General features: G+C 37.5%; 1 protein-coding gene across 3 annotated transcripts in view; it reads left to right on the top strand.

The window, feature by feature from the left end:
* camkvb (CaM kinase-like vesicle-associated b) overlaps positions 1–13,599 on the top strand; it is a 36,040-nt gene that overhangs the window by 17,180 nt on the left and 5,261 nt on the right. For 2 of the 3 annotated variants that reach the window (XM_079482556.1, XM_079482557.1), the window contains exons 2-4: positions 11,749–11,851; positions 12,013–12,144; positions 13,224–13,298. In XM_079482556.1, coding sequence (XP_079338682.1) covers positions 11,749–11,851; positions 12,013–12,144; positions 13,224–13,298 — 310 coding nt within the window. Of the gene's footprint in view, positions 1–11,743; positions 11,852–12,012; positions 12,145–13,223; positions 13,299–13,599 lie in introns of all 3 variants that reach the window. The other variant, XM_079482555.1, reaches the window with a different exon arrangement.

Consider the following 13,599-nt stretch of genomic DNA (forward strand, 5'->3'; position numbering starts at 1 on the left):
CAGAGCCGCGTGCTCCAATCACACTGTACGCTGACAAAAAACACAGACGAGTCACTGTCCAGTTCATCCCAGCACCACAGCAATGCAACGCCGTTTATATTTAGGCAGCGGAAAAGAAAACAGCTCTCACACGCAATTGACTGGGAGAGATAATCGAGCGTGGTGGGCTCTTTCACCCATGTGGGTGTGAGGATGTTGGAATTCAGCCTTTGTAAAGCCTGGTGGGGTTGTTTTGAGCGGTGAAACTGCTTTCAGCTCTATTAACATATGCTGGAGAGGGCATTTTTGTTGGCTCACAATGCCAGTCTAAAAGCTTATGAGAGCGTCTGTCCTTCTTTCATCCCTGCATTCTGCCTCTAATGGCCTTAAATTGCCTCGCTAATAGATAAGACACATTTAACAGCATAAAAGATTGTGATTTATGTTTTTACTTTCCATTGTATGATGGTTTCTTAAAACAGCAGGATGTGCTGGGGAAAACTATGGAGCCACTGTTCTTGTTTGAATGCTGGCAGTCAACCTTTTGAGAATTAAGGACAGATTCATGCAGACAGCATGTGTGAGACATGCATCAGTTCCCAGAACAGTGCGTGTGTGTGCGCATTCGTGTGTTAAATATGGTAAAATGGAGCAGGACACCAGATGAGTGTTTGTGCATCTTTTCGTGATACTCTAATACTGCCTGCCATTTTTAATTAACAATATACTTATTGATAGTACTCCCCAGGACCATAAGCATGAGTCAGTTTTAGTATATACTTCTTTACTCAAAATATGTATATTAAAATATGTATATTAATATTCCCACATTACTGTGAATGTGAAAGGCACATAAGCAACAGTAGAGCTTGCAGAGAAGAGAAACATAAATGTGTTGGCTTGCCTCTGAGGTGCAATAACACTGCAGAAATAATCATGCTTTGAGAATACATAAAAGCTCCAGAAACTTTGTACATTTTGGTCTTAGGCTGTTTTTTGGTTGGTAATGTGTTTGTGGGCTGTGTCCAATCTAAAAAAGCATGTTGCAGCATCCTGGTATGTTCAAAGACAGAACACTTGAGTAGATGTCGACCGATTGATTGGACAGGTGATTGATCGGACAGGTGATTAATCAGGCCTTTTTTGGCGATTATTTTATTAATCACATCGGCCGATTGTGCCACACAAAATTATCTTGCTGCACAAAGATTATCACCGGCATAACACTGTTATGTCCCCCCTCTGCCTGCTAACTTTCCAAGAAAACGGTAAGACTGAAATTATTTTTATCCTTCGTCCTTAATCTAACCTTGTATATTTCATTGATTAAATATGATGCTACTTGAGAATGCAAGTAACCTTTTGGAACTCAATTCTCAGCGAGCCTTCAACCACATAGTTTAGGCTACATGTATGCACGAGTACCAAAATCTGGTGACGAGCCCAGCTGTTCAATTATTTCAGTTGTCCGCATTGTATAGAAGCTAGGTAAACCCTGACGTATCAATACTGTTTCTGTACCAGATCATTTCTCTCCCTCTGACACAGAAACTCACAGGCTGCAGCCATGCCTTGTTAAAAGACGAAACTTGTGGCTAAAACGTGCAAGTTAACTTTCCTTCTTAAATGTGTCTGTGGATCGATCTTTTTATCAAATGGATTAATTAAGTACAAATAAATGTGACTGGGGCAGATAAACATACAGAGAGAAGTGTTTTTTATCTGCTCTGACAGCCGCGAGACACTGTAAATGTGTCATAGAAATCTGAAATGGAGAGAATTCATTCTGCTTGCTTGGCACGTTGTTCATCATTAAACCAAACTTTTAAGTCTTCAGCCAAAGTTTAAATCCTGACTTGTTGTTTCCTCTCGTTCACGCATTATGCCCGTAGGCGTTCTTTTGTGGCTGTTTAAAAGCATTCGACCAAAAGAGCGTCTACTCTACTGTCAGGCTAGAAAACGTCTAGGGCTAAATATAACTAAAAACGCAGTTATGAGCAGCAGGCTGTGTAATTTGAGAGATTTCATTTTAACTTTGATTTTGACCATTTGTCACATTTCTTCTTTATATTAGTGATTAAACATGAAAGTCAATGCAGACAAGAAGGCAAAACCAATGAGTGGCCAGAATGCAGAATTCTATTTTAAAACTAGTTTCTGGAACATGCTCTTTGCAAAGCTGGTGCCATACTCTTAAAACTCAAAGAACATCTTCTGTATGACTCTCTTCAGTTCTGATTTCCACAACTTAAAGATATCAGAATGAAAGCTATGGGGCAACGCTTTCAAGATTACACTGTGGAGATATAGCACATGGCTGCTTCATCTCCTTTTGAAGGGAAAGGCCAGTAACCCTATAATTTGGACCACTGCCAGTTATCACATTGACTCCAGGACATATTTTTGACTTTGAGACAACAAGGGGCTAAACATGCAAATTCACAATGGGACATGATGATCTGCTGTTGTTCTAATAAAAGAACTGTGTAATTTAAGTGATTTTTCACCTCACAAATGCACAAAATACATCTGCGTTTAAAGTGATTTCCAGGTAAATTAATATTTGACACAAAGAGGCAGTTGTTATCAGTTGTTACAGAAACTGTTATAAGGTGTGTATGTCAAGGAGAAACAACTGTGCCCTGTGAAAAATTCCCTTTGTGCTTGACAAGCTAAGATGTATTAGGGGTGCATATTGAACAGGGCAAATGGCAGTGCAATTACCACTGAACAAACTAGAATAGCTATTGATTAGTCATAATATTGACTTCCTCATATGGGACTTTTACCAAAGTGGATGCTTAGATGGAAATGAATACAATTCTTCTTTTAACAGTATCAAACAAACCTTCTTAGATAGCTACACAGGTGAATGGAATAGAGTTTGTGCTGTCAAATCGATTAATTGTAATTCGTGGATTTCAAAATAAAGGTTTGCTTATAATGTATATGGGTGTGTTGTGTATATTTAAGAAATATGTGTTATCGACACTATGCTTATATTTATAAATACGTAGTATTTATGATATTTAAATACAAATGTATATATATTTACATACATATTTGTTAAACAGTATGTTCTTGTGCATGTGTGTACATTAAATATAAATGCACATGCACACTCACACATATTATATAAACACAGACATTTATGTAAGAATCGATTAATCACGAGTAATCAATTTGACAGAACTAAGAATCGAATAGAATACAATAGAACAGAATAGAATCTACCAATAAATGTACGACCCCACATTTGTTCATGCAGTTGTATGAACAACTGTTGTAGTTATATGGTCTAGTCTTTGCCATCTGACACTGTAAAGCACATCTAACTATATATAGAATGTGAGAGACAGATTGTACTATAAAACAGAGGACAGCAATCGGGAAAGAGGCACAGTGTACTATAGCGCTCCTGTCATCTGTATACACACCTGAATAAGGGCATGTATGTGAAATTCACTTTAATTGGAAGAATATTCCATCTTGAATTTTGCAGCCTCGTCAGGTATGGTACAAAACCCTCTTTTGTGCAGTTCCATTCAATACTGTAATATGATGGATGTATCCGTTGTTTTCCTGTGTTGCAGAGAACGATGAAGGGATTATGCTGAGTACATGCGTGAACTTTTATTGTGAAAATTATATTTGAAAGTATATTCCCCGCGCACACACTTTTCATTTGGATGGCAAGCACACCAGAATTTACAGCCTGTAATTTGTCTCCTCCGCATGCAACTACAGCAGTCAGCATTCCAACTGGACCTTCAATTACCGCGCTGCTTGCGTTCACACAGATTTCATTACTATTTATCGGCAGCAGGAGCTGAAAATATTTCTCGTAATATACATTTTATGCAAGCCAATTAAATAGTCTGTAGCTGAAGCATATTAGAAATGGGCCTTTGATGAGATTAGAGCGTGCACACGGTTGTTTAGGCAGGGTGGGGGCATGCTCATAAATATACACTTCGTACTATAATGAAGAGACGTATTTATGGCGGCCGTTTTGGAAAATGTCCTCAGGAGAACCAGAAAATATGCACACATCACTCCTCGATGACCTGAAAGATTAATATGGCCATCCTGCAGTAAAATTGCAGTCAATATTGAGTGCAGCCAAAGATGTGAGAAGGCACATAAAAACAAAGTGAATGCATAACTCTTTCAAATGAGCATGTAAAGTTTGAAAGTAGATTATACATGAGAAGAAAAATGATCCCTTGCAACATGTTACTTGGAAATGTGCTTCTTGTACAAATGGTGTTTAGAAAGCATAGCTAAAGGAAGTATGTTGTTGTCATGGTAATACATGTAAACCATAGAATTATACTGTAACAGTATATTCTGCAGCATAAAATCAGGGCATCTGTCACAGATCTCAGAATTCAAATGATGTTGGTCATGACACAATGTAATGGTTCAGATCTATATTTTGGACCAGCCAAGTTAGAGTCCTGACCTCAATTTCATCTGAATGCTTTGGTGTAAATTGAAACGGGCCAGTCAAGCGAGGCGCCCCAGAAACACACATAAATTGAAACTATTGCTTATTGGGAAATGAGAACAAACTTCTGAAAAACGTTTTACAGTATCATCACAAAGTATCTGATCAGCAGCTACAGGAAATTTAATGTGGGTTTAAATACATAAATTTTCATGTACACTGCCAGTCAAAGTTTAGAATCACTTGACAAAAATGTTGCTCATGATCTTGAAAATCGAAAGGTGTATGTTTGAAAAAACTTCTAGAGACAAAAATATAACTATGCCAAAATATTAATTTATTCAGATTATTAATTTAGATGTTTTTATTTTAAAAGATATTTTTGAAATGGACCAAATAATGAATAAGAACCAGCCAGTTAGAGTGCGGCATAAATTGAAATTCCTTCAATGTTTTTTTATAGGTTTAGCAGGTTGAGTTTATGCTATTTTATGGTTTTGATGGGTTAATGATCCTCCTTTGTTGAAAAAATATAAATATATATAGATACGTTTTCCTAAACTTTACGTTTGCTTTTAAAGGGATAGTTCACCCAAAAATTTATCACTTTTAAGTTGTTCTAAACTTAACTAAAATAAATATCTTTGTTCTGATGAACAGAGCGAATGCTTGTAACCAAACAGTTCTGGGACCCCATTGACTTTTGAAAATTACATTTGTAGTCAAAAGTGCGCCAGAACTGTTGCTGTCCAACTTTCTTCAAAATATACTATTTTATGTTCATCAGAACAAAGAAATGTATACAGATTTGAAACAACTCGAAGGTGAGTAAATGATGACAGAATTTTCATTTTTGAGATCTCTCATTAACCATTATTACATAATTGTAACGGAACGCTACCAAGAAATGCAGACGAGGGCCGGTCCACAGGCAAAACACTTTAAATCGTAGTGACTGTGTAAGACAGATGAAGACGCAAAACAAGAGCATTACATTTAAGACTAGACAATGAAGGCGAGAACAGAGCGATAATATATACGAGTCCATGATGAGGCAGATGACGGGCAGGTGTGAAGATTAGACACGAAACAGGTGAGGGAGCGTGGAGGATTACATTTGGATGTCTTTTCTTACACCGATATACACAGAAACATTTAAAATGCACAAGTATGCAAAGTCCACATAGGTCTATATACAGTATATTTGAGCACACATGTAGGCAACACAAACATATAACCTTATGTGAAGAATTTTCCCTATAGATCACTCTTGTACGGTCAGAGCATATGCCTTTCACACAACTCCCTGCACTCATAACCATATAAAGGATACAGCTGAATTAGAGGATGTTGGATGATTTAAATATGCGGTTCCCATGCATTATTGACAGCTGAACTATACATAACCCTGCAATATTCAAATGATATAAAATCCTTTAAAAGCTTGTAGCTGTAGATTGTTAACCTTAAAAATCACTGATTTTAACAGTGGTGTTGACATGGTATATAACAATGATTTAGAGAAATACTTCCATCCACCGGTCGACTCACATAGAAGTTGACAGAAGCTTGTGCTGCTGTACTCTAGCGATACTTTGATCTTTCACAAAAACAAGAGGAAGCCTGAGAAAAAAGTGAGATTTTCTGTGTTTGATAAACCCACGAAGGTGTTGTTTGTAAATGTGCTTCATGATGCATGAGTTTTATTTTAACAAAACGATCACTGATGATGGAGTTCACCACACCAAAATCAGACAGCGAGACGGAGTGAAAGACATGCCAAAAGAGGGAATACCAATGAGAATTTGGAGGGTTTGACAATGCACAGGGAATAACTGACTGTAGGAGCAAAGGAATGTTCAAGAATCCAGAGGCAGAGAGCTGCACTAGACAGAAATAATTGATAGAGCATCGCTCTTTTATTTCCCCCGGCTCATTATTTTGTTTTGTGCCTTTGTTGGCCCAAAAATGCAATGAGGATTGGAGCTTGACGTGGAGGCAGCGACTCTTTTTGTACCCTGACTCAAACTCATCGCACATTTAAGGATGAGCGACTTTCATTTAAAACTGGCCTCAAAATCTCTGAAAACACACTAATGGGGAAACAAGATAGAATGAAGCGCAAACAAGTGTGTTGATGGACTGTTTACTGGTTTGTGGAAGTACAAATTCGTCAAAGGGAGCTGAGATCTGAGACTTAAACAGTAGACAAAGCTGGTTGAAGATCTTGACATTGTGAGAGCGATGTCGACAGCCTGTCTAGGAGTTTGGAGGAAAGACTACCGTTGTTTAGTCTTAATATGTTTTGTTTTTCTCTGCAACAAATACTTTGAGGCCTTCCTTATTTTACAGGGCATGGATATCTGAACCCTGTAATTAATTTTCACAGACAATGTGCAGGTTTATGAAAATGTTTTTCTAATACATTTATTTTGATAATGTATAATTAATTGTAATGCAATCTTAGCTGCCAACACTAAAATGAAAGTATTTGCAAATGGGTTTAAAAAATAAAGTTGCTTTTCATTTTACATTTTGAAATGTTAAAAACGCCCTAAATTATTTGGAATGAGATGACAATTGGTGACTTTTATTGCCTAAGCTTTGCGAACACAAAAAAGTATTCATATGTTAAAGGGTTAAAGAAATGTGATTACACACGTTTGACCTTTTTTTACAACCAGGTGGCTCTAATCTGCTTTTCAAAGGGGGGATGGATGTAAAACCTTATCTTACCTTACCTCACACGATGCTATAGAAAAAGCTTTTTTGTCTAAATGTTTCCATAAAGAACCTGTAACAAGGTTCAATAGAAGGGAAGGAAGGAAACGGGAACTGGCGAACATAAAATAACCTTTAATTAATAAAATCAAACGTAAATAAGCACACACAAACCATAAAATCCAGGCCTGGTCATTCGTCCTCTTATATGCTCCAGAATCTCCTCCGGGATACGAGACCGGTGCGTGTAGTGTCTGTATAGTGTACAAGTGTCTGTATATATATTATATATTATAGTATCTGTAGAACTGCTAAACTAACAACATGCCTTAAAACGAAGAGTCAAATGCCAGATAACAGATTACAAAATCAAGGGAAATCACTACTGGAGCATTTCCGGCTCCCACACTTTCATTTCTGAGTCATTTTTGTTGGCATTTTCTCAAATTCTGCTTAATTTCCGACCCTGCCCAGTGTGCAAAAGGATCTCACTGCGTCTGGGGATCAGATGTCTGAACCCACCTGCTGTAAAGCAATCTGTGGGTCATCATCACAGACTCGATGATCTCTGTCTCCCCATGTCCTCGGCCATTGATGATCTAGAAACTATAGGCAGATGGGGCTGATGGAGGGAGTCATAGGTTTTGCCAGCTCAGAAATACTATGGATGGTGAATTTATGGGAGGAAGGTAGCCATTGGTTATGTAGTAAGCAGGTTTCCCTGTGCTGATGATTACTATTGTTTCTGTGATCATCAGCAGTTTATTGTTTCAGTTTCTTTCCCTCTGATCAATCCTCCCAACACACTCTTTCTTTTTCACTGTAATACTATACATGAGATTATTATTGCTGTCTTTCTCCCAGTCTGTGTTCCTCTATGCTCTCCAGAAAGGTTGAAACAGAGTCTAATGTATCAGGCACTGGGTTTAATTAGCATTCACAGTGCCTTTGGGATAACCAAGGAGCTTTCATTTCTCTGTCTTAGAAGTTTCCCGTTTCGAATTAAGTTCTGGATCGCCTGATTCCTTTCGAGAGGCAGTAATGAGGAGATGATGTTGCAAAATGCAGTCCTACCACGCTGTGCTCTCTCTCTCACTCTCTCTCTCTCTCTCTCTCTCTCTCTCTCTCTCTCTCTCTCTCTCTCTCTCTCTCTCTCTCTCTCTCACTTTCTCACCGCCCTTGCTTCCTCAAGAACCTCATGAGTTTTTAGTCAATTAAGTTCTTTGCTTGTTACACAGAGGAACGCTTCATGAAAAGAGATGAATACTCTGTGGATTCTAATGTGTTCGGATAGGAACTGGTCTTGCAATTATACAAGCTGTATTATGAATTACTTCATTGTAATTGCATCGTATAAGCAATAAAACTAGGCCGACAAATTGAAGACAAATCACTTTGTTTGTTTATGTTGTTATCTGTAAATCTCTATTTACAGTAAATGCATAATAACATGTTTTTATTATTTATGAAACGGAACTGTACCTGATGTAAATAAATGTAGAAGAGGAATATGAAGATTAATGGGACATTTTTTATAAATTAGGAACGTCGGAATTAGGGCTGTGACGGTGGCAGTTTTTTACCATTTTTTGGGGGGGGAAATATATATTATTTACATAAATAATATTAATATTACTATAGTTGCATGTAGCAACCACATCATGAGTGGAAGAGAAATATAGACCTTTTTTAAATACTTTTAAAAATATTATACTGAAAATACTGAAAACTTATATAATATAAGAAAGTTACATATCAAATAAAAAAGCTTTTTGCAGTGACAACTTGTCCTTAAAAATTCCATTTGAAACAAACTGTTTGAACCGACCTTGCGTTCCTATTCAGATTGACATAAAAACTTTTCCTACTCGTTGATGGAAAACTAACATGTCGACATTGTTCAGATTAAGATGTTCACCGAGGGGAGGTCACAGGTTCGCCGACAGGTAAACCAGGATTGAGAGAGCATCAGATGATCACTAAGAATTATAATTCTGTCATTTTCATTTCATTACAAAGAATATGACCAAGGACTACTATTTTTATTTAAGGAAATTTTGATCAGCACTGTCTAGCTAAGATGGTTTAAACAGCTTTAACACATTTATTGATGCACGCTGTTAAGTCTCAATCATAATAACTGCCATGCTTTACACCAGCAAATAATTTCTGTCCGGACACAATGTTTCATCTGATCCACATCCTTCCTTTTACTCAACCAAGATTGCTCAGAAGAGCTTATCGATTTGAGAAAAAATTTGATTTGAACATTATGCACCAAAAAGGAAAAAATGAATCATAAGAGTGCCAGATAAACCATTTTTTCCAAGTGTGGTCGGCAAGAAATTGCTAATGGTATTGGCTGGAGTTCACAGGCGTCTCAGAAACATCTTAGAGTATTGATCGACATATCTGCTCCTTCTTAAGAAGTGCAGCCCATATTCCTAGATGACAATGCTGCATATATATGTTGTTACGCTTATGCCAAATGGTCCATTACGCAATGTTTATAACATCAAAGGTGTGGAAGGGGTGTGCTATAAATGTGCTTTAAGAGCACAGCCCAGTATAACAGAATGTTTTAGTGCCAAAGAATAAAATAAATGATAGTCAGCAAAAGAACCAGAGAGAAACAGAATGCATCAGAAATGGAAAGCACCTGCTTAGTGAGTCAGTGCCTTAACAGTGTGATTCCTAAAGATCGGGTAACATGCTATTTCATGCATTCTGACTTCTTTATACTGTCAAATGTGCTGGCTTCTCGTCCTTAACATTGTCAACTTGTCAACGGGCTCTCATCCCGCCTTCCTCACCACAGTCTGGATCCCTGTTTCGTAACAGGGATCCTATTACTTTTATTGGACAACTCTCGCGGAAAAGCAAAGCAAGGCGAAAGAAATAGCCTGCCAACCGACAAGTGAAAGTAAGACCCGCTTATCAAGATTGGTTGCGCTGCGTCAAGATCGGCTGCACTGTGGTCCTGCAGCTGCAGCTCGTTACTCTTGCGATATATCATTGATGGATGTTATATAAACAGTGGATATATCGTTTGAAACAGATAGATGCCGTGGTCCCGGTGCTAAAATATGCCTCACTCAGTAAATCAAACTAAGTCATATGTCTGTGTTTGGTTGACAATCGCCGCGTACGTGCATAATGTAAAAAACAAGAAGGGATTAATGCGATGATGTTGTATGCTCATGCTGTAGTTCCGTCCCCCCCTGCCTGCGTCCAGGAGCTCGTCTTTTTCCGGAAATAATCGTACAGCAGGAATTTCTCTTTTATAAATTTGATGAAACTAAATAAACTTCGAAGATACAACGTATGCAATACTAATGAATAGGCAATCAAGATTTATATGAGATTGTCAGAAACTTGTTTCTTTGGTGGATTATTTGCAGGTTATCATTGGCCATTTAAAAATGAACCAGATGGAGACATTGCACAAACACTCGGTTCAGACTTGGCCCGATGCCTTCCTCACCATCAGATACAGTACAGCACCTTATTTAACAGCCAGATAAAATTAAGCTTTAAATCAAACTGACGATCATTACGACTAAAACGTGTTGTTTATATGTGTGACAAATCTCAGTTTAACTGCTTGGAGTTTGCCATTTTTATGAGATCAAACAGAAAAATGTAAGTGTAGAGAACTTCATCACTTGCGCAAAAAACAAAGAAAGTGAAGCCTATGAGAAGGGAGATACGTGTGAGGCAAGAATTGTATATTTCACTTTTTTTTATATAACCAGTATTGACGGTTTCTGCAGCAACAACATAAACAGATGTTATGTGTCGCAAGAATTACAATTGACATATAATAAAATATTCATATAAATTAAAAATAAACTAATTGTTATATTATAACCAACATTTTTGGGCCAGGCACATGTTTCCGCCTTTAACCATCTACAACCAGGACTGAATTCCTGATAAAAAAAATATCTTTGTGTTCAGCAGTGTTCAGGGTTTACATTACAAGAGGGTGAGTAAATGGGTGAACTATTCCTTAAAGCAGTTTAAAATATGAATACGCAATCACTTTTCAAGTTGATGAAAATCTCTTCATCTTTATTACTTTTAATTGCTCTTTTTATTCATATAAAGAATGGGAGATCTCTACTCAGCAGAAATCCAAAAGTTATTTTGTTTCTAATTTTCTATGTACGTTTTCATAAAGGCAGATGCATCTTCTGCCAATTAGTCTGGCTATCAACTAGTCCCACTTGCAGCACAAGAGAGAGAGAGCGTCATGTCTAATTTAATTTATCCTTTCTCTCGAGAGAGAGGAGAAGTACAGTGATTTAGTCTGTAAGTGTGGTAAAAAGCACCCAAAGACCTTTCATTTGTCTTCATCTTACTTTGTCCATCATCACTCAGCAGTTGCTCTTGGCTTGACTTGCTGCTACACTGGAAATTGCATTTTCTCTTTGACTGCTTAACCTCAAATAAACAGTATTTATCTTTTACATCTCTCAATGGCACTCTTAATGTTTGGGACACCAAATTAGTGTGTCACAAAAGATGATAAAAAGTGAACATGCATATAACGTTTTGTCCTAAACCCTCTCCCTTTCTCGCTCCTTCGAGGGCAGGGTGGGCCATGCCATTCGGCTGTTTAAAACCTGGCGAGAAGAAGGACTACACCAGTCCCACAGAAATCACAGACAAATATGATCTGGGGCAAATTGTTAAATCGTAAGTGACGTTTGATAATTGCATAATTCATTCCCTGTATAGATTTTTCATAAATAATACGTAATTTAACGTCTCATACACATAACAAAATATTTATTTAAGTGGGTTCAAATGTACCTTAAATGCAGTTTAGATTAAAGCCAGATTGATTTCTCCTCAAGGGAGGAGTTCAGCGAGATCTTCAGGGCGAAGGATAAGAACACGCTGAAAATGTTCACCTGCAAAAAATTCCTCAAGAAAGACGGAAGAAAAGTGCGGAAGGCTGCAAAGAATGAGATTCTCATCCTGAAGATGTGAGTTAGAAACAGTTTCCTTGAAATGAATAATAGTCTACACCTTTAGAATCATAATCTCATTTGGTTTAAAAAGCACGGGATCATGCCTTTTTCACTTGCAAATAATGTTCCTTAAAGCTCCATTAACCACTCTTTTCCCTCCAGGATGATTGTGCACAGTTAAGCTCACAAATCTATATTGTGCTGATTTAGTTTGTCCTCATTTTCACAACTACACAAAAGATGCATTAAAATATTAGGGGCCCTATCTTACACCCAGCGCAATGTTTTAGCTAGTTTCAGCCCGATCGGCGTGCTGGTCTAAAAAAGTTGTTGCCACATTGCTATCTTGAGGAACTGAAAATAGACTGCGCCATAGACCAACTCAAGTCAAACCTGGCCAAAAGTCAACAGCGCAATATTTTTTTGTTATTAAAAGAGCGTGTTAGTTGAAAATGCGCCTCTGGGATTTGTTTATTTTTTATTTGGTAAGATCTAAAAAATATTGTACTAAAGTATGCCAGTGCACACTAGCTACAGAAGCTTGATTTTACATTAAGACATAGCGTTAAACATCAAAACATTTTAAAGCCTTGAGATGGTGCCAATAATATAAAACATGAATACAATCAGCATCTCTCATGGCACTCAGATCCTGCGGTGGTGCGATTCTGTCCCATCACAACGGCTCATGAATAACACAATAAGTCATTTTTAGACTGAGCATTTTTAATACACTCACCTTTAGTTGCCCTTCTCTTTTGATTGCATAAACACATATAAGAATCTTCAATGCATGAAATCAGCGTATTTAATTAATTTTCTATATACACTGGACTGATTCATTTCCCTTCCCACGGCCACATATTATTGGGGAGCTACACGCTAAAAAGAGAAAGTTGAATGGGCTATATAGTATACAGTCAGTACTATATAAATACATAGATTTCAAATATATACTTTATATTATTATAGAGTTTCGTTGGTTGTAATATTAAAACTGCTTAAATGTTTTGGTCTGCTACATCTGCTATGTGTATATTCCAGGTGTGTATTCTAGCACAAACTTTCTTTTAATGTCAATTTGTCTTCAACAGGGTAAAACATGCCAACATCCTCCAGCTGGTGGACGTCTACGAGACAAGGAAAGAGTACTACCTGTTCCTTGAGCTGTAAGTCCAGACATATGTTTCATATGTGTTATGCACCTGAACTAGATTCCACCGGGCCAATAAAGTTCATATTTTTATATCATCGCAAACTTCATGAGACCAAAGCAGCAGCTATACTTCAAGTTGAGACACATCAGAAATAAACCTTGAGCTCAGACTGTCCTAGCGTGATTATACCACAGCGTCCCTGTCACACTCTTACCTGTCTGTTTGGATTTGCATTCATTATTTTAATTCTTTGTCCCTGCTGTACAGTATATGCGGCATGGATTGGCTGATCCGTGCCTGTTAGAGATGCACA

The sequence above is a fragment of the Barbatula barbatula genome (assembly GCF_947034865.1).
Source record: "Barbatula barbatula genome assembly, chromosome: 20".
Classification (NCBI taxonomy): domain Eukaryota; kingdom Metazoa; phylum Chordata; class Actinopteri; order Cypriniformes; family Nemacheilidae; genus Barbatula; species Barbatula barbatula.